The sequence below is a fragment of the Schistosoma mansoni genome, chromosome 4, assembly GCF_000237925.1.
Source record: "Schistosoma mansoni strain Puerto Rico chromosome 4, complete genome".
NCBI lineage: Eukaryota > Metazoa > Platyhelminthes > Trematoda > Strigeidida > Schistosomatidae > Schistosoma > Schistosoma mansoni.
This window is the reverse complement of record NC_031498.1, coordinates 29991264-30018253: the sequence shown is the minus strand read 5'-3', so window position 1 is coordinate 30018253 and position 26990 is coordinate 29991264. Positions and strand designations below refer to the sequence as shown.

At 37.3% G+C, this 26990-nt stretch overlaps 3 protein-coding genes and 1 non-coding gene across 6 annotated transcripts in view; 1 reads left to right on the top strand and 3 right to left on the bottom strand.

Moving 5' to 3' along the window:
- Positions 1–10234, top strand: part of Smp_170710 (putative protein C10orf118 (CTCL tumor antigen HD-CL-01/L14-2)) — a gene marked incomplete at both ends in the record, with an annotated part of 28629 nt that extends 18395 nt beyond the window's left edge. Inside the window, 3 exons of the mRNA XM_018797444.1 lie at positions 1837–1951; positions 7792–7926; positions 10106–10234. Coding sequence (XP_018652485.1) covers positions 1837–1951; positions 7792–7926; positions 10106–10234 — 379 coding nt within the window. The remainder of the gene's footprint in view (positions 1–1836; positions 1952–7791; positions 7927–10105) is intronic.
- On the bottom strand, positions 7590–7660 carry Smp_tRNA_00188_Pseudo_TTG.1.1. Its single transcript has one exon. It is a non-coding gene (tRNA).
- A 6123-nt stretch (positions 10235–16357) lies between the features above and the next one.
- Positions 16358–16954, bottom strand: Smp_089050 (hypothetical protein; the record flags this gene model as incomplete). The annotated part of the gene is made up of 4 exons (XM_018797443.1): positions 16358–16551; positions 16592–16669; positions 16725–16787; positions 16828–16954. 4 exons carry the CDS (start codon positions 16952–16954, stop codon positions 16358–16360), a joined length of 462 nt encoding a protein of 153 aa, XP_018652484.1.
- Positions 16955–17826: 872 nt separating this feature from the next.
- Positions 17827–25210, bottom strand: Smp_089060.1 (putative eukaryotic translation initiation factor 4h; the record flags this gene model as incomplete). 3 transcript variants are annotated; one of them, XM_018797439.1, is made up of 7 exons in its annotated part: positions 17827–18407; positions 18768–19059; positions 23805–23936; positions 24786–24840; positions 24877–24990; positions 25028–25112; positions 25188–25210. In XM_018797439.1, the coding sequence occupies 7 exons, from the start codon at positions 25196–25198 to the stop codon at positions 18368–18370; spliced, it is 729 nt and encodes a 242-aa protein (XP_018652482.1). The 3 variants fall into 3 exon arrangements, with proteins under 3 accessions (XP_018652482.1, XP_018652481.1, XP_018652483.1); XM_018797441.1 differs by having other exon boundaries at positions 18338–18401; positions 18757–19059; positions 25188–25198; XM_018797440.1 differs by having other exon boundaries at positions 18368–18407; positions 24789–24840; positions 25188–25198.
- Positions 25211–26990: the final 1780 nt, after the last annotated feature.

The window sequence follows — 26990 nt, the reverse complement described above, 5'->3', positions numbered from 1 at the left end:
GCTTTGCCGATCCTCGCCCTCACATCTGCATCTGAACCACCGTGTTCATCAATGATGCTGCCCAGATATGTAAAGGTTTCCACATCTTCCATAGCTTCTCCGTCAAGTGTAATTTGATTTGTGCATATTGTATTGTATCGGAGAGTCTTGCTTTTCTCTTTGTTTATATTGAGACCTACTGCTGCTGAGGCTGCTGCTACACTGGTCGTCTTCTCCTGCATTTCTTGTTGCGTTTATGATAGAAGAGCTAGATCATCCGCGAAGTCTAGATCGTCAAGTTGCATCCTGCCTGTCCACTGTATCCCGTGCTTTCCTCCAGTCGTTGACGTCTTCATGATCCAGTCGATGACCAGGAGAAAGAGAAAGGGTGAGAGTAGGCAACCTTGCCTAACACCGGTCTTTACTTCAAACGAGTCGGTGAGTTGTCCTCCGTGAACGATTTGGCAGTTTAGTCCGTCATAGGAGTTCCTTATGATATTGACTATCTTCTCAGGCACGCCGTAGTGTCGAAGAAGCCTCCATAGTGTTGTCCTGTTCACGCTATCAAATGCCTTCTCGTAGTCGATGAAGTTGATGTAGAGTGATGAATTCCATTCTATTGATTGTTCCACAATGATACGTAGAGTTGCGATTTGGTCTGTACACGATCTATCCTTACGAAATCCAGCTTGTTGATCTCGAAGTTGGGCGTCTACGGAATCCTTCATCCTGTTTAACAATACGCTGTTGAAGACTTTTCCTGGTATTGAGAGAAGAGTGATGCCCCTGTAGTTATCACACTTGCTGATATGACCTTTCTTTGGTATTTTGATCAGAAGTCCTTTTTTCCAGTCTGTTGGTACTTGTTCTCCATCCCAAATCTTAGTGAAGAGAATGTGGAGTGTCTTTCCAGTCGCTGCTTCATCTGCTTTCAGTGCCTCTGCCTGAATGTTGTCCGTTCCTGCTGCTTGGCCGCTCTTGATTTGTCTGATGGCCATGCTGATCTATTCAATTGTTGGTGGGCCAACGTCAATTGGGAGGTCCGTGGGTGCTGCTTCGATGTTGGATAGGTTCAGTGGAGCTGGTCGATTCAAGAGTTCTTTGAAGTGTTCTACCCACCTGTTTTGCTATTCTTCAATGTTGGTGATTACGTTAACTTCCTTACTTTTTACTGGTCGTTCTGGCTTACGGTAATTTCCAGCAAGTTTCTTTGTTGTATCATACAATTGTCTCATGTTTCCTTCTCTTCCAGCCTTTTTTGTTGTCATTGCTAAATCTTCCACATATTTACATTTGTCGGTTCTGATGCTCCTCTTCACTTGCTTGTTTGTTTTTGTGTACAGAATATCCCACGAAAATCTGACAACTCTATAGTAAAAAGTTAATTTGCAAAATAACAATCTATTGTTTCAAACTTGACCGTTCCTTTGGCAAATATCAGTCCGTTGTCTCTGATTTCATTGTTCATGCATTTTCATACCAATCACATTCCGTTCCTGTTCTTTCCTTATCGATCTTCAACTGAAATACATTCTCTGCCTGATCATCGTTATATACTACTTATATAGATATAAGTAACCCATACCATAATATATATCCGTTCCTCATGCAATTGCAATGTCTAATAATTTGTTTCTCATTATGGTTGAGTCTGTTAGTCGTCAACTATCTATACTATCTATCGGAAAATTCATACATTTTAGCATATTTTTTAAATAGAATTATCATTACTACTTATAGTATAACTTACTAGTAATATACTTAAACTTTTCTAAAAATTCTGATTTTCTTCATACAGAAAGAAATAGAAAAATTATCCACTTTATGTAATAAAGAAATGAATGATAAATTTGGTAGAATAGATGATATTGAAAAAATGGAAAATATTATGGTTAATCCTAAATTAGAAGATTTAACAACAAAGATGTTAGTACTACAAGAGGAATTCGCGAAAGAAGAAGCAAAAATAGAGGTGAGTTACATTCTAGATAATACTTATCAAATATTGATCATATGTTGAGTTCCAGGAACAATCAAGGGAGTTGTCGATTGTGTTAACTTAACGCTACTCCAGGAGTTGAGCTTGAAACATTGATTTGTGGGCGAGAATGATAATGATTGGTTGTCTGCTTAGTCAGACAATGTAGATAGTCTGACAGGTGTCATATGAGTTATATATTCCTCTATCCTTATTATTTATTATTATTGATTGATTGTTGGATTGTGTTGGGTTTTGGTGTGGAATTATATCTTACGTTCTAGTCATGCTAATCACGTGCTCTTGATCTCAGTTGTGTTGAAGTCCTTTAGAATAGACACTTGAAGGGAATCTAGTGTAGATATTCATCTAACATAAGTTAAAGTTCCATTCGCGTGTAAAAAGGAAATGGAGGCCTGCTTGAACATCTAGGCTACCTGTTCCTGCCATATAGATATTTCAACAACTTATCTAATTTTGTCTGTTTCAATACATCATTATGGCTATTAGTCGCATAACCTATTCAGGTGCGTTTCTGAAAAGTGTACAATCTTTCGCTGTAAAGGTTACAAAAGGTCTAATCAGAGATATTGTGATTGCTGCCAATATACATCGAAAAGAATGTAGATTATTCAGATGTCTATTGACTGGACTGGTAGCTTCTAACTGGTGATCACTCAATATTTATTGTGAGGATCGACTGAGAAGTAAGAAACGAAAACTTGTTGAAATACCTACTAACGTAAATTATCTTCACGAAACCCTTTAATTATTAATTCTATAAATTATCCGTTTTACTAAATCGTCACTTTCATGTGTATGTTCTATCGGTTGAAGTAATGATGATCATAGTCTCAATCTTCCCTGTTTCTTCTCTAATTTCATTGTTCGTGCATTTTCCTACCGATTGCGCTTCGTTTCAGTTCTTTCCTCATCGGTCTTCTGTCAAAATACATTCTATGTCTGACCAACACCATATACTACTTATAAGTAGGCCACACCACAATACTACTTGGTAAGTAGTATAAATCCGAATCACATTATTTGATGCAACTGAAGCTCCTACTCATCATGTCAATTAATCGTTTTATTATTTCAACTGAAATGTGTTTTAGTTCATACTACTTATTTAGGGTATGAATAATGAGGTTTAGGAAGATAAGACATTAGATCACTTCAGCTGGCATTCAGATTGTAGAAATTTCATTCGAAAATCTGTTTCGTATTCTTCAGCAATTGGAATCTCCTTATAGACGAACTAATATCTATAGAGACGTACAGTTGTTTAATGTATATTGTTCTATCTCGAACTTATATTCTTAGTATGTCGTGTAATACTTGAGCACTCGAACGCTAGAACCCTCCCAAGTCGTAAAATGAAAAGACAGAAGACTAGTAAGTAGGAATGTTATTCTCAAAACAGTATCAAATATAGTACAAAAATCTTATGTATTTATAGCTTTTCGACTGAAAGTAAATTATCATTTTGGATAGCCAATAGGCACATAGGGAGGCCTTCTTATTCAACCAATAGGAGAGCTACACATCGACATTCTAGAATGTTCCTCTAGCGGTGATTGGATGAAATGTCTTCGGCTCTTTCTGGGCTTCTTGAGGCTTCCATGAGTTTGCTAACGAGCCATTCTTACATATATCACCTCCGATATTCCTGCGTTTAAACTCTAAATAGTTTAAAATAAAAGAATGATAGTTATAGAGGGAGAAATTTGTGAAGCGCATGACATTAGGAGTAACTAGAATAGTTCTGTGGTTTATTAACTCAAAACTCAACACGATATCCATATAATTTGTATAACTATATAAAATTAAAGGATAACTGGGAACAGATTTTCGAATGTTACTGAGAAACCAAGATATGATAAATTTAGGATTATGGTAAAGATTAAGTTAGGAGCGGTTAAACCAAAATGTGACATCACTCCACAAAGTCACTAACTTCTAGTCTGAGCCATGTTGGTAGATCCAAACTACTTGGTTGAGGTCCACGCAAACATCGTAACCAGTATTGGTTTAAGACTCTGGATGACATGTCTTAAAACGAATCACAATAGCGTAGGTGTATATGTTCTTTGTTTTCCCTTAAATCGTGAGATTAAAATTACTTTATACTTTTCTTTCTAGCAACTAATTCATCCTTACTGTATTATATTTTTATACGTAATCTTTTTCTTATATATTACTGCCATTGAAGTGACTACCTCTATGAATTTGGTGTTCATCTTGTTATGCTGATGGGGTATGGTGACTTGGGCTGATGCATATGTAGTAGCCCATTCAACTATTGTATTATTTGTCTGCTTACTGTAATATAGACACTTAATCCACTATGTGAATTTATGTGTGAGTCTGATTGAGCGCATGTGTTCGCACATTAATCTTTAGTCTATTGTCCCATTGATTGTAACACACAGACAATCAATAATTTATCCACAAACAATCAACACCCATAAATGCATATGGATTTTTAACATTCACACACACTCTTACTCGTTTCCCTATGTGCTTGCGATTGTTATCAATCTTTAACAATAAACTATCTCTATAACTGATGTTAGGGCTTCTGAATAATCTCGAGTAGATCTCTAGTTCTCTTTCTAAATTTATTTCATTGGATTATACTTCTTGAATAACATCTTCGGATTACTGCTTATACTCTTACTACTTCTACCACTATGGGTTTTGAATCGACAATGGCATCTCTGTGCTAATATGGTATGGCAATTCGAACTACATACGAAGTTTTACGTTGTGACTGACTGACTGACTGACTCAATTTTAACAGGATACTATTTACTAAAGTTAGATATAGAGGAATTAACCTCTACACAGATATGTACCTAGTCCTACGTTGTATCTGACTGACTGATTGACTGATGATAAAGATTAGATATTGTTTAAATTGTTTTTGTACACAGATCTCTTGTTGAAAATTGGATGAAAATTTTACAGTGTAGAGTAATTTGATAAGTAAACCTCCTAGTGTAATGTAGAACTGTGACTAAACTGAATGCTATGGTATATGCTACTGATATCGACAGATCTAAGTAGTGTGTATCATCAGTCGAAAGTGAAATGCTTGAAGGCATTAGGTTAAGAAGATCAATGTGAGGAGAAGGGAAACAGAGAGTGATTGGTGTAGAGATGAAGGAATAAAAATAAAGTCTGAGACGATTAATTGACATTTTACAAAATGAAGTATTTACTGTATGGTTCTCAGATTTTATTAAGAAATTTTGTAATTTTGTATTGAAATGCTATTCATTTGTCAGTCAGCTACAACGTAGGACCAGGCACATATATGCATCGGTCCAAGTTGCCATACCTACATTAGCACAACAAGATGAGCACCAAATTCATAAAAGTAGTTAATCCAATGATAGTAATATATAAAAGAAAGATTTTATATAAAGATATAGTACAGGAAGAAAGACAGATATGAAGCAATTTCAATTTCAAGGTTTAAGGGAAGATAAAGAGTGTATACACCTGCACCATTGTGATCGATTGTGAGCCATGTCACATAGAGTCTCTAAACACTAGTGGTTACGATAGTCAAGTAGTAGTCTGCATCTACCAACATGACTCTGACTAGAAGTTAGTGACTTTGTGGATTGCTGCCACGTTTTGGTTTGGCCTCCACTAACTCTCTTTCAGGCATCCTCAATACTAGTCAGTATAGCGCGTCGTGCCACTTATGTTCTCGTTCATTACAAAACAACTTCTGTCTATGGCAATTCAAACTAACAAAAAAATCATCAAGGTTAATTGATCTTAGTTATATGATCCTTTGAAAGTGTATTTATTTTATAACTTAATAGTAAAATAAACTTTCTACATGTCTCGAATAAATCTTTACCCCCTTTATCATAGAACTCATTATTTACTCTGTATCTCTTTCATTTCTATGAAAGTGTTACCTTGTCCTTATTCTCTTAGTGTACTCTTTCATTCAATAATACAATCTCCTAATATGTTGATTGAATCTAATCAATATGTTTGGTTTATTTATTTGACCTTAATTATAGTCATCTATTGTATTTAATAAATTTAATTGTTTTTTTATTTTTATTCAAACACATAAATATTGGTACATGGAAGTACCAGATATATATGCGCCGCACAAATCTCATTTGATTTGTGTGAGGGCTGTGATACTGCCCAAGTGCCCAAACTGAAGTAGGTGGTTTTATTAGGGGGCCACACTCAGAGCCTTTGATCTAAAGATCTGATCCACAAAGCAGTGGAGCATCATGAGGAGATGTAGTCCCATGGTAGCCGGTGACCAACAATTGATTCATACGCCAATTGATCCCTCAGGGTGCTGGAGCCCATGTGCACCATTGGTTTGGAATCAGGGTTTTCTAACTCCCCTAGGTGGATCCTCCACGTCCACCAACCCGGTTAAAGCGCCGGATATTCGCCTTTCGTCCTCTCAACTTCGTGAACAACACCTGTGGCACGAGAAGGCAGTGAGTACGACTTCCCTGTTTGAGGTTATATACGCGTGGCCATGTAAGAGCATTTGAAGAGGGAGAGCGGACTCTCCCCACTCTCGGCCGTACCAGGGCTTTTGGAGGGCATTTTAGTTAATAAGAATTCGTGAAAGTTAATTATGATCTCATAGTATTGTAGCGAACAAGAAGACGAATGGAGACAATCGAATGTATCCGAATATAAAACTGCAGACGATCTCACTCAAATCTGACAATCATACAGCAAAACAGTTAATTTGCAAACTATCAGTCAATTGTCTCAATCTTGACTGTTCCTTCTGCAGATATCAGTCCATCTTCTCTGATTTCATTGTTCATACATTTTCATTCCAATTGCGTTTCGTTTCGATTCTTTCCTTATCGATCTTCAACTGAAATACATTCTCTGCCTGACCACCGTTATATACTATTTGTGTGGATGCAAGCAACGCACACTACAGTATCTTCTTGTTTTACAACTATTTTAACTGTATTATGTTCTTATAACTGATTGAGTTAATTATGAGGTTTTTATTGTCGTTTTGAACAACATTATCAAACTTTTATATAAACCGGGTCTGTTGTGAGATAGTAACTCACTGAAGACAATGGTGGCCGGTTGCTCAATTTCATGAATTGGTTGAAGTTAGACATTAACATCTTTGGATACTGGCCTAGTGATTCTAGGGGTTAAGCGCTCACGTGCGAGAATGATAGGTCCTTGGTTCAAATCTCGCGAGGTTGGATCGTGGATGCGGGCTGCCACTGAGGAGTCCCACAATAAGACGAAGCGGCGGTCCAGTGCTTCCAGGTTTTCTATGATAATAAATAATCTCGTCTATATCAGATATCAATCATTTCATTCAGGTATATTATTGGGCCATTATTTTTGATAAAATTAAACAAAATTATGTTGCATTCACTTGTTGTTGTTTACTTGTATTTTCTCATTGTTATTTTGGACTGGATCAGTCTCTTGTTGGCATATGTGCATCCTGCGCTGATTGCCTCGATATTGCCTTAATTCACAAGCATTATAAGCAAATATAGTTAGTGGCTAGCAGTGGAATCCAGTTTGACGCGCGTTTTGTCCTATTTTGGGACTCGTTAGCTGGATGTGCTTGCATCTCAATGTTGATATTCACTCTGGGACTCGAACCCAGTACCTTCCGCTTCAAACGCCATCGCATTATCCACTTAGCTACTGAGTCCTGATGCTTTATTTATTGTATTCAATGAACATTGATAAAAATTTGTTTTGCTGTTTTTTTTCTTTTCTCTATGATTCTTATTCCCATCAATCTGGGGCGGGGGGCATGGGGATAATAATAATGAATTCAGTCTAAAATACGTGATGTACGAGATTCATGTATGGAACAAATACGTCAAAATACTGTTTATTTAAAGAAATTGTTAACACTTTTTAATGAAAATCAACAATTACAAAATGATTTAAATCAAATAAATAGTACAAAAGTAAGTGAATATTGTTTATCTTTTGATATCTGCTTCCGATTCCCAACGTAGTGTGTTCTTCGGCCTTCCACTTTTCTGTTTCTCTTCAGGATTCCAAGTTAGGGATTGCCTCCTGATGTACTTTGATGATTTCCGCAATGTATGTCCCATCAACTTTCAACGTCTTTCCTAATTTGCTCTTCAGATGGAAGCTGGTTTGTCCTCTCCCACAGAAGGCTGTTGATGATGGTATCTATTAAAGAATTAGTTAGTTGAATATAAATAATAACTGTTGTACTACATATATTGAGAATAATTCACTCCTACTTGAAGTTTAGGATGATGTTGCTGTTCAGAAGAACAATGAAATCTCTACAAACAAACCTTTGTGATCAGATAACGAAACTCCGCCAAAATATCATACTTCACTAAAAATTAACGTTGAGTAGTGACGACCTAATTTTCACGCCTGTTGATGTTCAATGCACCTTCCTCTGTAGTCCCAGTCTTCAATATAATGAGAAAATACAGCAAGAAGCTAGGATTCCTATTTTCCAGGTTTTATCATCGATCACACAAGTATTGGGTATATTCCTGACTACGTAGTAACAAATAAGAAATTACAGTGTACGCATAGCTATGCCATAGAGCAGTGACGAATCAGTCATAGCTTGAAGATATCTAAACCATATTTTATGTATCAGACGATAGCATACAATCAGCGGAATAAAAAAACGCAACAATCCAATTATCTTTTTGTGTCGGTAAAAATAAACAGATCTAACTGTTTAGTTATTTGGGGTCCGTGAGATTATACCTTAAGGCAAGAGAGTTGTATTTATCTAGTTTGACTACTGATTAGCTCACCCAGATTGCCTGTCTAGTACCAGTGACCTTCGATTAACTAATTGGACGATAAATGTGAGATAACAGACTAGAGTAACACAAAATGACTTACTTACCTATAAAAATTGTTGCTCTAGTTGTTAGAAGGTGCATCGGCCTCATGAATTCCGAAGGAACTCGGCTTTCATCATGAGGAGTAATAATTATTCCTTCAACTCCCAGGGCAGAGTTTGAATGGTTTCAATAATTTTTTTTACTGGTTAGCGTTTTTTTTAGCGAGTTAGTTTTCTACGGGATGGGCTCTCTAAACCCATGCCCAACCCTCCTCCTTTACTCGGGCTTGGGATCGGCAGCAACTCTAGAAAAGCTACAGGTGGAGTTTATATCCGCTTCATCATATCAATATTGAAAATCCCCTGTAGTCTACGATCTGCATAAATACCTCATAAATTCACCTGACTGGACAGTAATCATATTTTATTTAGTGAATACCTTCGAGATGGATTTTTCAAAGTTCCTCTCTTTAATTGGAACCTATGAATTTTCGAGTGAAACAGAAAGTAATTGATTATATTGGATGATTTTGACCAAAATTAGACATTAAAGATCATGAAATTAAGACTCAGAGATCTGTGGAATTTGAAGGTTGTGAAATCATTCCCATTTTTGAAGTTGATGAGTTTCAAAATAGACCGAGGTATTTATTTAGTACTTGTCAGTCTTCAGCACTTCTTCAACTGATGCTTCTTCTTGATTAAAACATCTATAAGGATTTTCTTCTTTATTTAAATGCTCCACCGGTTTAGAATAGGCTAATTCAGATACTATACATGTTTGTCTATCGGTTCCCCATTAAGAAGTTTCTATTCATTGCCAAATTGTCAAAGTATTGATAAGTCAGTAGAGTACTTTGTTAGTATTCAACTAAAAAAGAATCACTTGATCATATACATGTCCCAATATATACGAAATTTTAAGTCTTTTTGGTACCAAAGTCTCAATTATAAATTAAGAATTAACTAACAGCAACATAAGGCTCGAAAGAAGTGAATAGGTTGAGTGAAAGCGCTTCCAATAATTTCTCATTTCTATATATTCATTCAAAGATATCTACTGAAGCTTTATTTAATAATCTATTCACCAACCATATTTTTATCCATATTGATAATTCGGGATCGTGGATGCGCACTGCTGAGGAGTCCCATAACAGGACGAAACGGCCGTCCAATGCTTCCAGGTTTTCCATGGTGGTCTAGCTCCAACTGACTCATGATTTCAACTCTATAAAATTTGAAAAGTATTATCATTTATTGTTGTTACTTAGCCCTCATATAATTTTTTCCTCCACTTATAGATTGGAACCATTCAAAGTTCACCAGGAATTGTTGATCATAAACAATTAAAACAACTTGTTCAATTAGTTAAATTACAAAGTGAAGAGATTAATAGTTTAACACAAGAAATTCAACAACTTTCACGATAAAGAAAAATCTTTCCATCCCGGCAGCCTGGGCTTGAGTCCCAGCATGCGAGCGCTGACTGACTGATTATGACATTTTCTTTTTCTATCGTTTGAGAAAGGAATTTTTCTTTTCATTGATATTATTTATTAATGATGTACAATTGTTCTTACAATGAATCGAAAAAATACAATAGTTTATTGGAAATCAAAAATGAGTTACATCATAAAATTTGCAGAAATTTGAAGCATTACAAGCTCCTTCGGAGCTACTGCCGGTCCTAAGCCCGGGTAAAGGAGAAGGGTTGGGCATGGGGTTAGCGACCCCATCCCGTAGAAAACCAACTCGCTAAAAAAAACGCTAACCAGTGAAAGTATAGGATAATAAATCCCCATAGTAATTCCAGTGTTACATTGTTTTACTCATGGTTGTATGAGAGAGAGTTCTCCAGATGTCATTGTGTAAAGCCAAATGGTTATGATTTATGGCCCTGCTAAATATTACGTGACAAAACCATCAATCGGAATACTGATCTTTATAATCTTGTCTCTCAGCCAACCAATGACACATCAACCAGCACTCGTAGCCTTTATTTAACTATGGATGCTTATCGGTTCTCGATTTAGTAACTGCATACTTTGCACCCCTTCCTCCCTTAAGTCTGGAACAAAATAATCGGCTTCTACTGTATAAACAATATATTCCAAACATACGTAGTTCATACACAAGCGGACCAAACCGCATCACATTATAAAATGAAAAATAATAACCATACAAGACCAAGCAAAAAAGTGGTTGTAAGTAGGGGAGGGGGGCTGTAAATAAAAGAATGCGAATAAATTAAGAATAATAAATCGCATAATAGTCGTTAGTAGGTCAAATGAAAGTTTATGATAAAAAAGGAACATAAGCATATACAATCTAGTTACATACTAAGTGTATTATATATAGATATATATAGTCTTCTTCGGACAACACAGGAATGTTCTACTACCTACTACTATGGTTCTATATTGAACTGTTGCCAAGCATTTAGCTATTTAACTAAAGAACTGGATGATGAAGGTAAATAAATCTGAGCATTGCATAGTTTGGATAAACATTATTAGCGTTTTTTTTAGCGAGTTGGTTTTCTACGGGATGGGGTCGCTAATCCCATGCCCAACCCTCCTCCTTTACCCGGGCTTGGGACCGGCACTAGCCCCCGGAGGAGCTAAAGGCGGAGTTGATTTAAAAAACGGAACATTCACCATTTGCAGCATCAGAATCGTTTAGTTATTGAATTTCAAAGTGATAATTCATTAACAACCACAACTTCTACATGATCACAATATTTCTCATCTAAACTCTGAAAAGAGGACTAGAAAATTTAAGAAAACTACTGACCAGAGATTACTTTTTAGAAGAAAAAGGTGTGATCCGAATTTGTGGTTTTAATTATTATACAAGGAAACAAATAAAATAACTACACCAAATAGTTCACCAGGTAATTGAGTGTGAGCCATACAGTAAGTTTGAGATGTAATGACAACATTCATTGAATCATATTAAAGTTGGGCGAAGTTTGAATAAAGCACTATGTGGCCGAAAGCTAAACGTTCTAGCGACTAAGTTGTCGATCCACGAGAAACGGATCCTTCGATCATTCAATGGTAGAGAAACCAACATTCTTCTATGAGATTTCTAGTTCATTGTTAAGGAGTGACATGCACTTGATACTGCGTGCTCTCTGGTTCTTTAATTAAGATAATTTTATGACGAAAATCACCGTTTACACTAAAAAGGTATCTTCACTGAACAAACATTTTGAAGTTATAGTTTAAAGTGTATTCTGTAAACAAAATTGCTAAATGAAAGCTGATTTGTATTTATTTTACCAGTCAGATAAATTTTTCCAACAAACAGACACCACTCATAACGATTATATCACTTTATCACTAGACTAAGAACGATTTATCAGAAAGGGGTTTTGTGGAGATTCTAGTTATTTTTTATATGGTTGAAATCATGAGTCAATGAAGCTAGACTACCATGGAAAACCTGGAAGCACTGAACGGCCGTTTTATCCTGTTGTGGAACTTCTCAGCAGTGCACGTCCACGATCCCGCCTCACGAGATTCGAACCCAGGACCTACCAGTCTTGCGCCAGAGCGCTTAACCGATAGACCACTGAGCCGGCATTCAACGGTCGTGGATGTGTACAGCTGAGGAGTACCACAATAGAACGAAACGGCCATTCAGTACTTCAAGGTTTTCTATGGTGGTCTAGCTTCAATTGACACATAATCTCAACTATATAAGAACGATTTAGACACAGAGAAGTGTTTAATATTTCACTTTATATAGGTGATGCATTGAAATGATCATTTTGAGGAATTATATAGATTTCTCGAAATGTTTCAAATGGAATTGTAAAATCAATAAATTATAATAAGTGCACCTTTTAAAAATAAAATATCGATAATCGATATCCAATCAATAATAATTATACAAATATTAACCAACGATTAGTTCTCAAGTTATAAAGATGATACGTGTTGAAGATTTTCTCATATAGACTAATAATGTGACTACTATTGGTTGATTTGTGCTCATTACAAAGAAATGAAGTATGTTGAGATTTGGCAGACATTTTTACGAGTGTATTAGTTATTGATTTTAAAAATAATCTGCAACTTATGAACTTTCAGTAATGACAGTCAAACTAGTCAGTTAGCGTTAACAGGATGATCATGATCTATGTTTATCGATCGTAAATGAGGTGCACAGATAAGAAATCAAGTTAGAAAATAGAGATTCACTATTTTCAGGGATTTTAATAGTTTCCCAGTTGATTATAATGTGACAAAAGCTAACTATGATTTGTCTTCATATACCTCTTAGCTACGCCAATCAGGACCAGTCATGCTGGAGCCCCCAAATGCCCTGGTACGGTCGAGAATAGGGAGAGTACGCCCTCCCTCTCGAAATGCTCTCACATGGCCACGCGTATATAGCCTCTAACAGGGAAGTCCTACTCACTGCCTTCTCGTGGCATTACTGTTGTTTACAAAATTGAGAGGACAGCGCCTTAACCGGGTTGGTGTACACGGGAAGTCCTTCTAAGGGAGTTAGAAAACCCTGACCCCAAACCAATGGTGGACATGGGCCCCAGTATCCTGAGGGAACAAATGGCGTAAGAACCAATTATTGGTCACCGGCTAACATGGGACTGTATCTCCTTACGATGCTCCACTGCCTTTTGGATTAGGCCTTTAGGTCAAAAACTCCAGGTGTGGTCCCCTAAGAAAACCACCTGTTTCAGTTTAGGCACCTGGGCAGTATCACAGCCCTCACACAAATCAAATAAGATTTGTACCAATATTTATGTGTTTAAATAAAAAATAAGTCACGCTGGAACAGATGGATTTACTCCTCATCTTATGAGTTACATTATTCTTTCACTTGAAATTTTTTTATTGTCTTTCTGAATCACATCCTCAAAAATCAGTCATTCTCAATATCACTATTACTACATGTTTTGTTAACTTTATCTCGTCATCCCGACATATTATAGAAACATAGACTAATATACATTTATGCTAGACTCTACCTTGACTGAATTGCCGATTGAATACATTCACTTATTCATTGAATTTATAAAGGGCCTTAAGGAGGCGAAATAATAATTGCCAGTTGTATAGTCGGACCAAATTACCAGAATTACAAGATTAAGATCCCAAACAGTAAAATAAGCATCCAAAATGGCTAAAAAAAATGTACAGACCCTACTTTTCAACACAACGACAAAAGTATACCTCATACGCAGAAGCTGAGGAGCAATTTATTGGAATCGAGAAAATAAAATGACTTTCAATTTATATTCTAGTGAATTAACTGACGGTATTTCCTCGAAAATCGTTACCTCGGTCTTCGCAACGTAACAGACTCCGACTCCTATTGGTCGCTCTATCTTATAAATACTGTGGTAATCATTAATTGTATTGTCTTATAAAAAATGAAAGCTCCCATTAGAAATCTCACCACTGTCTCTCTTTACTTGTGTAAATTAAAGCGTCACTGTGTATAAGTAGCTCTATTTAAGCAGTCATGTCAGGCCCTGTCTTATATCAATGTTATCTTCTTGAACCTATCGGTGACTACCAACGACAATTGACAACAGTGATGTGGGTTCTCGGGTGAAAAGAAAACAAGTAATAATTATTTACTGTAATTTTATTGCTTGGATTGTTCAGTAAACAATAGTAATGATATCCAATTATTTTATCGAGATAGCATTGAAGAGCGTTGGTAACCGTAGCCCACAATGTGGAACTTGAACATTTGTTTGTAAATAAACATAATTCAAACCTATTGTAAATGTCTTTGTTTGGAAAACCCAGTGACCTAAGTTAGAAAGACTTCGTACATTAATCCATTACGTTTGCTTGGCTTTTTCTACAGCGATGTAAGTGATTCAGTTGTTTTCTTGGTTTTCCAATTACAAAAACGAAACACGTTGCAATCTAACATTTCGTTGATGTACTTGTGCAACAATATCGGTAATCGAAGAAAAACTACTCAGAAAAGGAGCACTTTATACTTTATTTAATGAACTAAATGTTGTGTTAACTGCTTAAACTTTTATAATCCAGGTTGCAGTGTCATATTTACGTTGATGCAGGCTATGTGAATTGGATGAACTCGACTGTAGCTGCTATTTTGATGTAGCATATTGGCTGGGACACATGATCCTTTAGATTCTACTATGCTAGGTCGGTTGGAAAACGGTGAGACTAAAAGCAGCAACTTAAGGCACGAGGGCGAAGTCGTACTGCCGAGTGTAGAGAGGTGTGACAGCAGTAAGGTGCTTCCCGTGGACTACCAAAATTTGCAATGATGCTGCATTGTCACAACGAATGAAGTTAAAAGAGGTCAACCCTAAAAATGATACACTTAACTTTACCCCACGGATTTTTGTCTCTAGTGGTAAGGTCTTTCGAAGTGCGGAGTTAACAAGTCAGAAACATCCCACAGAAACCCCATAAGTGGCCTGGCTGAAGCAGTTGTTCCTCAGGCTCTGGAGGTCACGCTGCCAGGTCGTTAAGGTCATGACTAACCCAGTCTTTCCAGACCTCTTCAGAAGAAATTTCCTTCCACGGTGTGCGGGACAGGAAAGTGATAACCACCCGCCCCCAAAAGCCCTGGTACGGCCGAGAGTGGGGAGAGTCCGCTCTCCCTCTCAAAATGCTGTCATATGGTCACGCGTATATAGTCTCTGCCACGGAAGTCCTACTAATTGCCGTCTCGTGGCATTATTGTTGTTTACGAAATTCAGAGGACGAAAACCGAATGTCCGGCGCTTTTACCGGGTTGGTGGACACTGTGAGTTTATCTAAGGGAGTTGGAAAACCCTGATTCCAAACCAATGGTGCACATGAGCTCCAGTATCCTAAGGGAACAAATGGCATATGAATCAATCGTTGGTCACCGGCTACCATGTGGTTGCATCTCCTCATGATGCTCCACTGCCTCGTGGATCAGACCTTTAGGTCAAAGGCTCCGGGTGTGGCCTTCTAAGAAAACCACCTACTTCAGTTTGGGCACCTCGGCAGTATCACAGCCCTAACACAAATCAACTGAGATTTGTGCGGCGCATATGTATTCGGTGCCCCTCATACTTCTAAGAGCAACCAAGATAATCTTGTTCACGACTAAATCTTCCCTCGTTCGACTAAAAGAACCCGAACAAATAGAATACGCCAAATAGCCTAAAGACTAATGGGCATTTTATTTTGCATAGCACAAATATACAAAGATCCTTTTACCGTCAGAGAAGTTCCAGAAGTGGCGAAACTGAAATTTATGGACGACCTTTGAAAGAATATTATATTGATTTTGAGAAAATTCACAAACTTAAAAGGGTTATGAATTAGTGCGAGAAGTCAGGATTAGGATTTAAAGTCAGAAGTTAGGTTTTTGATGCCAAAATACTATTCAGCTATGTGGTTTGATGAATTTCACACCAAAATCCATAACTCGCTATTTTAAACCTGATTGGTTTGTCCATAAATTAAAGCCTCACCTTAGAAACTTGAAAAATCTTCAAATGAATTTCTGATATACACAAATCTTTTGAAAAATAAAAAATCAGACCTCTGAAAGTTTTAATGTAAAGACAATGAAGGAGGTAGATATAGTAATTGTATGCCTTCTGGTATATGAAATCGTTGAATTGATCCACAATTTGACTGTTTCTCTCGTTTGGATATTAGCTTTGATTCTAATAATTTAATTTGATGATCAATATTAACTTCAGAAGTTAAATGATTTAAATAAGATGAAGCAAGCAGTTCAGCATCTATCATTGAATGAATAAACAAAACAATCGATTGTCTTACTAGATCTTTCTTCTAAAATGCGAACCTCTTCATTGGTTAAATGTGAATATTTGCATAATGGACCAAAAGTGCATGTACCTAAATGGAAAAATTTATAGTTCGAAGAAACGCAAAATGACTAAATAACACAAACCTGTATTACGAAATGTTATACATGGTTTCTTTGACTTCTCTATACTAAGCTTCTCTTTAGGATCTATAATCATAAGATGAAATCATATTACATAAGAATCTACCAAGAAATTTATCATAATGTAATTTTCGAGCTTGTTGATGTTGTACACCTTTGAGATGATTTCGTCGATTAATTGGATTATCTGGAAATGACTTATCACAATAATCACAGATAAAACGTCTACCCATTCATAAACTTCACCTACAAAATAATAATACACTTTGTAAATAAAAAAGATCGGAAATAAAAGTCTAATTATGAGATGGTGGAGAGACAGATTCAAGGTCAATAAGAACCAATCAACATCGAGGTGCATAGGACAAGCTGTGAATCACATGTGAAGAAATTTAAACACTTCACCTCTACCCAAAGTTTGTACTTATTTATTTTATTTCTTTATTTAAACAAATAAATATTGGTACAAGGAAGCACCAGATATATATGCTCCTCACAAATCTCATTTGATTTGTGTGATGGCTGTGGTACTGCCCGGCTGCCCTAACTGAAGTAGGTGGTTTTCTTAGGGGGCCACACTCAAAACCCTTGACCTAAAGGTCTAACCCACAAGGCAGTGGAGCATCGTGAGGAGATGCAGTACGATGGTAGCCGGTGACCAACGATTGATTCATATGCCATTTGTTCCTTCAGGATACTGGAACCCATGTGCACCATTGGTTTGGAATCAGGGTTTCCCAACTCCCCTAGGTGGATCCTCCACATCCACCAACCCGGTTAAAGCGCCGGACATTCGCTTTTCGTCCTCTCGATTTCGTAAACAATATCTGTAGCACGAGAAGGCAGTGAGTAGGGCTTCCCTGGCAGAGGCTATATACGCGTGGCCATGTGAGAGCATTTCGAGAGGGAGAGCGGACTCCACCCTCGGCCGTACCAAGGCATTTGGGGGTCGAAGTTTGTGTTGATAATGTCGTCGTTCAGAAGGATGATGAAAGCTCCACGACTAAACCATCCAACTCAGAGAACAAAATTCCATCAAAATAAAAGTCAACATACAACAAACACCTTATATCATTCATTATTTTCTGATAAAACAAAGTCTATTATCAAAAGAAATTTATTATTTTTTCTTTTACTTTTAACATTTGAAAGCAGATTATTGTGTTCTATTATTTTTACAAATGCTTTCGTAAACCAGAATTCAGTAACCTAAGAAGGATAATCGAATGTTGGTATATATATGGATATGAATTGTTCAATGAGAAGGATGTATACACAAACACACACACACATATATATATATGAAGACAAATAGAAAACGAAGATGGGTACATTGTTAACAAATAGCAAGAAGATTAGCTTCCTTTTTTTACAATCAAACAAAAAATGGCAATTAGCACAACAGATAGAACTATTGTTTTAAAAAAAAGTGTAACCAAACAGTAACACTGATGGAAAAACCTTGGGACAACCTGTACAGTTAAACATTTTGATCTGAAAAGACGATGAAGTTTAATGACTAAAATAATGTAAGGAGAAACAAGGGGGAAAATGTTTGAATGAACAAGAAAAAAAACACATATTGGTAGAAGTGTTGTTGAAAAACAATTGTCAAGTTGCTTTGGTTGACTATAAATGATTTTCTCTCATTGGCTAGAGCCGGTTGCATTTTCTTCAGAACTTAACCTGTAACAAAGTTACAAATGAAGTACGAAATAATTAGTAAGCCTAAGATGAAATTGGTAGGAGTGCGGCAACGAAATCGATTAAAGGTAATTTACACATTTAACATATTTTGAGTCAAAGGTTCGAACCCGCTGTCTTTTAAGTTGGGCATTCCAACGATGCTAATATGATGTAGCCACTTGAAATGACTCACATATGATAAGTTGTACGTTGCATATGATCGACTGACTAATTCTAGGACGCTTATCAAACGGGGTATACTTCAAAACTTCGTAAAATTGAAATATGAGAATGGAAGTCATATGCGCCATCAGAATCAAAACTTAATAAGTACTAAATTCAGATGCACACTTTAATTACTTTTTTTCTCGAATTGGACTAGCTTCTCGAGGACGTCCAACTCCGAATATCGCACGGGCACGCTCCGACAATTGTCGATCATCATTTGTATTTACAGGGGCCTCTCTAATTTTAAGGTTTAGTTTAGGTCGATCACCACCTGAACCACTACTAGTTGAATCAGTAGAATTTGACTGAGGATTCTTAGTAATAGGTTCATTTAATTGCTCTCGTGACAATCCTGGGGGATGGTAACTTTGTCGTTGTCCACCGAATCCACCCATTCCACCTCTATTTGGACGTCCATAACTTTCTAATGATAAAAACAGAAACAACAAATGAAAATTTCTCAAATTCAACTTGTTGACGAAGAAGTATATTAGCTATATTTTATATAATCTAGTTACTTAAAATAACAGTGAATATAACGAATTTATGAGCCAAAAGAGGTAATGACAACTGACAAGCCAAATATCACCAAAGTGTTAAATAACTATCAATAAAACAGTGATATTGTTTTACTGAAAAAATTTAATAAAAATAATAAATCGAAAACCAATAAATCGATAAATTTCCATTGAATTGATCATTTAACTATATATTAAACAACTGTAAAAGACTCTTTCAGTTAAAGAAGTTTCCCTAGCTCATATGAATTAAAAGAAAATCACATCAGGGTCGCCACTTGCTTCTATTTTGAAACATGGTTGATAACATCTCAAGGCACTAAGTTAAGCCATCTCTAGGATCCCAATCAGGAAGTCACAATGAACCGATATATCCCAGTCCTATACAGCTTTCTTCCACACCCTGACACTGTGTCGTAAGCTGACTATCTCTCCACTTTTTCCAACCAGTCCCAGTATCGGCAAATAATGTACAACGTGGAATGAGCAGGAACGAAGTTCGTAGTACATCTCCACTGCTAGCCACCATCTAGCTCTGATTATGATTTTAACTTAAGGAAATAACGAGGCAATCCATACAGGACGCATATATGCCAATATGAGACTGACCAATTGTAGTTTTAAACATCAATGGGAAGATTCAAACAAACAATACAAAAAAGAATTACACTTCACCACATTGCACAACCTAGTGGTCATCTAGACTCAGTAGCTAAATGGATAACGAGGTAGCGTTTGAGGTGAACGGTACTAGGTTCGAGTCACTGAGTGGACGTCAACTCTGGGATGCAGGTATGTCCGGATGGCCAGTCCCAAATAGGACGAAACACACGTCCTAGATTCCACTGCCAGTCACCAACCATCTCTGCTTATTAATAGGTAATATAATTAATTTACGGAAGGAAACAAATAATGAAGATATGAAAATCAGTTGCACAAGCAGAACTAATAAATAAATTACTGTTTGGTCAGTGGTTTGAATTAAGATACTTTTACGTTAGCTTGTGAAATTTATCCAGACGATATTAAAATCAACAAACTAAGCCACAAAATTCAAAATAAGTGGTCTAAATGCATAAATATTTGTGGTGAGACTTCAAGGTCCTGAATTCAATCCAGTCAGTCACAAGGTAGAACCTGGAACGTATGTACATCAGTCCAAGTTGCCATAACCCATTAACACAGACATATGAAATTGTCAGGATAAATCCCAAAATAGTAAAGGTAGTGACAGTATCAGTGGTATTAGGAAAGATTACGCATCCAAGATACGATTCAAGTAATTTTTAAATTAGTGAAGTAAAAATACTCAAAAACTCATGAGGAATCCAGAATGTCAAAATTTAGGGGAAGACAAAGAAATGGATGCACCTGAGCAATCGCCAACGATTTTGAGCCATGACTTTTGAAGTCTCTAGCGATTGGCTACGATAATCACCCCAACCACAAGATTGTCTACCCCTATTTAACATGAATTAGTCCAACTGTCAATGACTCCATGTAGTGATGTAATGTTTCCGGTTTGGCCGCCCCTAACTTTCTTCCGGCCTACTCGCCAGTCGAGATAAGTGGCGGTTGGGCATACGTAACAACTGTCCCACCTACCTCAGTCGATGACGATTTACTACCCGACCGATCGAATTCCCATCCTTACTTAATACCAATTACTCTGACGGATCGAAGGCGGCCTATATATCAAAAAACACAACGATTGTTGGCCTGCCATAAGATGGCGGTGTTCTAACATTTTGCGAAGGGTGATTTATTTAAACATAACAAAGGGGCATCAGATACATATGCGCCACACAAATCTCATTTGATTTATGTGAGGGCTGTGATACTTCCCGGCTGTCCAAACCGAAGCAGGTGGTTTTCTTAGGGGGTCACACCCGGAGCCTTTGACCTAACGGTCTGATCCACAGAACAGTGGAGCATTGTGAGAAGACACAGTCCCATGGTAGCCGGTGACCAACGATTGATTCATATGCCATTTTTCCCTCAGGATACTGGAACCCATGTGCACCATTGGTTTGGAATCAGGGTTGTCCAACTCCTCTAGGTGGACACCCCACATCCACCAACCCGGTTAAAGCGCCGGATATTCGCTTTTCGTCCTCTCAGTTTTGTAAACAACAGTAATGCCACGAGAAGGCGGTGAGTAGGACTTCCCTGTTAGAGGCTATATACGCGTGACCATACGAGAGAATTTTGAGAGGGAGAGCGGACTCTCCCCATCCTCAGCCGTACCAGGGCAATTGACACTAACCTGCTTTCCAAGAGTCATTGTTCCACGTGTTTTAAACAATCTTCGGAGTGTGACGGAAGCCATTAAAGGCCGCCCGTTATAATATCTAGACTACCTGTTTCTCCCATCAAGATATTTCAACAAGTTATCTGTTTTTGTTTATCCCAACACATCATTATGTCTATCAATCTCATAACCTATTCAAGTGCGTTTATGAAAAGTCTATAACCTTTCGCTGTACAAGTTCCAAACCATACAATCAGAGATGTTGTGATTGTTGGCAATATACAGAGAAAAGAATGAACATTATTTACATGTCAATTTCTGAACTATTAATATGTAACTGACGACTACTCAATATTTATAGTCAGGATCGATGAAGAAATAAGAAAAGGAAACTTAATGAAATACTCTGTGCTGAGAATTCTATATTGTACCAAAAATAAATCGCGTAGAAGCCATTACTATTAATAATAATAATCTGGGTGCAATTAAAAGTATAATTAGCCCCCGATAATTTTTGCATGTGACATAAACGATTCCTAAAGATAAGGACAACTGTCGCCTTATTCCACGATGTTGGAACACCCTAACTGTCAAGCGTTTGCAAACAACTCACTCAGTTTTAAAACTAGGGCGTCGCCCTCATCTTTAAAAGGGGTCGAAAATAGGCCATCTGGGGCTAGTGATTTATAGCGCTTCAGGATTTGGGATTCCTTCACGACTCCTACCTCACCAGGTATTTATTTATTTATTTAAACACATATATATTGGTACAAGGAAGCACCAGATAAATATGCGCCTCACAAATCTCATTTGATTTGTGTGAGGGCTGAGATACTGCCCAGGTGCCCAGACTGAAGCAGGTGGTTTTCTTAGGGGGCCACACCCCGAGCCTTTGACCTGAATGTCTGATCCACAAGGCAGTGGAGCATCGTGAGGAGATGCAGTCCCATGGTAGCCGGTGATCAACGGTTGATTCGTACGCCATTTGTTCCCTCAGGATACTGGAGCTCATGTGCACCACTGGTTTGGAATCAGGGTTTTCCAACTCCCCTAGGTGAACTTTCCATGTCCACCAACCCGGTAAAAGCGCCGGACATTCGCTTTTCGTCCTCTCACTTTCGTAAACAACACCCCCGCCACGAGAAGGCAGTGAGTAGGACTTCCCTGGCAGAGGCTATATATTCGCTGGCCATATGAGAGCATTTCGAGAGGGAGAGTGGGCTCTCCCCACTCTCGGCCGTACCAGGGCATTTGGGGGCCCTCATCAGGTAGATCAGTATACATTAGATTGCAAGTCAGAAACCTGAATAAACTGGCTCGGTTTGAGCTGCCAAGTAGCGTCAAATAAAATGGGGCTGACAGCCGAATATATAAGTATGTGTATGTTAAATGGGTTACATTATTTTACTAGTTGTAAAGAATTGGTGTTAACGGTCTAACGTGTCCTTTTAAAAAAAACCTCAACATGTTTAATCAAGACATCCCACAGATTTTGTCCATTAATTTCGTGATGGTAGATATTTTTAAGCTATCAATAAACTAATCAGTAACAAACTATTCAGTTTGCATAGATTTACATCTTTAATTCTATCAAACACGTTTGTTAAACAATATATATCCATTTTATGCATAACTTAATGTGGACTAAACAATCCTACCTAACATTACACTTAAAACTTACTTATGGTTTTCACTGTTATATTCTGTGGTTCTCTTATATCTTCCACGGTGCGAGCAACCGAGAAGTGATCACTGCCCTCATAACTCTAACAGCACTCAAGATTACTGTATTCATGATCAATCTCCCTCTTCAATTCCTATTTCACCTCCCGCCTCGACTTTGAACACTAAACTTCCTCTTTCGGCTTCCTCCTCAAGTATCACCATGGCCAACGATTCTAGTGAGCAAAACACTGTCCCAGGTCTACTAAAATCTCGCTCCAAACTACACATTGGAGCCTTCAACGTACGTCTCTTATATCCTTTGTTTGAATGCAAAAACCTTAGAACCAGAAAATACACCCTAATCGGACTTCGGTTTGTCAGTTAAGTTACTCAAGGGCACGTTTTCAATACGATAAAACCGTGCAGAAAGGTTAAAAATATCCAGCGAAGGTTTTAGGTAAAATGATCATCCATGTGAATCAATCAAATTAAGCTTATCAAAGTCACCAGTAATTACAAAATCATGTGGTGAAAACAAAGCAATAGAGTCATATTCTATATGAAAAATGTCTGAGATTCCAACCAAACTACTAAGAACTTTCGGAATATTTATAGGTGACAAACCCAGAAAGCTCGATTCCGGTTACAGACATAAGTTGGTCTGTACAGTGAGTCAGAAAGATAAACTTAGTAATCGAAGGAGACAAAACGTCAAGAAAACTACAGTATGCTCACCCATCCGTCCACCACCCATGCTAGGTCTACCACGTCCTTGATTTCCAAAGCCACCACGTCCTTGATTCCCGAAACCACCACGTCCCTGACTTCCATATCCATTGTTCATACCCCATTGACCATGACCACCACCTTCAGACAGTGAAAGCATAATAATAGAGAAACAGCAAGGCATGTGACAGTGTCATTAAAAACTGCTGATTAAATTTCTGGTCACAGAAGACAGGCATATACTGACTCACTAATATGGTCAAGGGTGCCATATTAATAATAGACGTTAACTGTTATCTTTTCCAGCCACTTAACTCTTTTGAGATTTCAGGATATTGGGTAGTGTCCCATCTAACCTGTTTATTGTGTATACGCAAATCTGCCGTAACTGAGAACCAATCGCAGGAAGTCTAGTTCAACTGGGTATTGAAAACTCATGTTACGAAGGTTTCCTGTTGTAAATAGATCATAGAAAACTCAATGCCCTGTAGCATTCTAGGTGGTGGAGATCTAAACGTACCTTAAACTGCAAGTTGACTGTGTCCATATTAGTGAAGAACTACAAATCAAATGCACTGCAACGTAAATTAACTCCACAATTAGGAAAAACCCCTAGCTATTGAATCTCATTAGTTAAGAACATTAGTTTGCTAAGAGTTAACGTTTTGCTGTTTCGTTAATTTCTATTACAGAGTCATAATAATAATACATGAATATATCAACCTCAATTTGAGAACACCTGCACATCACAGACAGGAAAGTCCATCTGGAAAGCTTTGAGAACCTACTAGTAATATGCAGATATTGTGTTCTCTGCATGGAACCTATTTGTGTTAATAGGGACTTAGGAGTTTTGGGTTTAAAAATCAGCTGACCAAGACACTAAGTCATTAAATGTTAACCTATAGTATCTTGCTTATAACTGTCAACCACAAAGATTTACATGCACAACATAAAGATTCCATAAATGCGGAGAAGACATTAACATACCACGTCCAGGTCTTTCACCTGCTAGATTTACTCGAAGAGAGCGTCCATCAACAATCTAAACAGAAAAGTAATATGAGAACCAGTGACATACCGCACCGTCGACAGTTAATGCTTTCTGGAGGGATTGTTCATTTTTAAAATCTACATAGGCATACCCTTTGAATTCGTCTGTCTGTTTGTCTCTCACTAATCTAACACTCTCTATCTACACTATAAATGAAAAAAAAATTAGGCGAACCTACATCACAACCAGAAAATATGTAATCGAAATGCCCTTGTATAGTATTCGGAGGAAGATTACCAACATAAACGGATAGACGGTTATCTCTAAATGCAAATAAACGTTTTAAAACAAGTTAAAAGCGTAATCCCAAACTAATATGAAAACACGAGGGAGGCTACCTTGAAGCCATTTAGTTTTTCGTAAAGTGCGCGTACTCGCAGTTTCGTAACCAGGTCTAACTCAGTACTCAATCTTCAAAACTGAGTGTTTAGAAAAAGAGGGAAAAGTATCAGAAATCACAGTTTAATCTTGGTAAATTTTATTCCTGTCAGGTAACTATATTCATGTATCATTCGAGGGTACTGGTATTTGTTCTGTGGAAAAATACCAGTAGTTAGACTCCATATGCAAACTGTACAATAAGACTTTGGAGCAAATATTTTGAGATTTTATGCTTCAACTATCTTCAGTCAATCAATTATTCACTCTTACATTATTCCGCACTGGGTTTGAAATTAAACAACACAATAATTCCGAAACGGTATCACGTTATCGTGGTTTTTATTCAAACCGTTAAAAATGAGCTTTGGGATTAGTGGACTTATGCAAACTTTTGTTTTTAAAGCGTAAACGCTCATTTAAAAAACACTTTGGGGTAGAAACACATCAATGTCAATGACAATAGTTCGTTTAAACGGTCTATTTGAGGTCATTTTATCCTCATTCGTAATACGGAGAGTAATCGCAAAATCAACATGTGATTGGGTTGTTGACGAAGGTAACAGTAGTTTCCGCGCTTGTAACTGATATCGAACTAGTTAACTTTACAATTCACAGCTTCAAATCACAAACGAGTTTGAAACGGCCGGTATCGGATAAATTACTACTACGCAAAAGTTTATACTAACATAAAGCTCTATTCTGAATCCTAATATATATGTAAAGCGTTATCGGTAAACGAACACATCAATGATAACATGAAACGCCTACCTCCACATTAACTTTCTTTGACCTTGAATGACTATGCTTTGCTTATTCACTAATCATAACTTTATTTTTATCATAGACGGAATTAAGTTAGTTGACTCATTTTTCCTGTCCTCTAGTTACTGTACGTTATGTTGTTTATGTATCTTTTCCCTGGTTATTACACTGTTGGCGATACATACATAATAGTTTATTATTGTCCTGTGTTTACAAACACAGTTATTAGACTATTTACGTATTTCACGTTTCCTTCACCAATAGTATACTGGTAACTGTTGCCGTATCTGATGTGCATGAGCACACTCTTCCTAGAATTGACTTCTCAGCCCCAACATTGAGACCATCTAACTATTTCGTCTAGGTCAGCTTGAAGATCAAAATCGTCAGCCTCACCTCTTATTGTTCTCCAGATTTTAACATCATCTGAAAACAATGATGTCGGCGATTTGAGCAGCCGCGGCAATTCATTGACGTTGGAAAGGAAAAGCAGCGCACCTAAGATGGTGCCTTAGGGTACACTAATTTTGACTGGCTTTCATTAAGATAGTGTCCCATTTACCCTTACTGTTTTCCGACACACAAAAGTTTTCTTATCCATTTCCGTACGGCGCCTGTTATTCTGAAGTTCGAGAGATTCTGCATAAATCCTAAGTGAGAAACCCTGTCAAACGCTTTGCCAATGTGTATGGATATCACACCAACAGACAGACCGTTATCTAGGGCTGCTGTTCAATCCTCCCTTGTAATAAGTAAGTTGGTTGGACATGAATGCTTATGTCGAAACCTGTGTTGCTCGGGAGTTAACAGATTGTAAGAATGTATGTGACTTAGTAAGTTAACCCGGATTACCTTTTCAATTAACTCAACGACTAAGCTGGTCAATTTGACAGGTCGGTAGTTAGATACAATCTGTCTCTCATCATCTTTTAATATAGGACTGACTATAGCATCTTTCCAATTTCTAGGGAGTTGAGTGTGGGTAAGAGACATGTTGA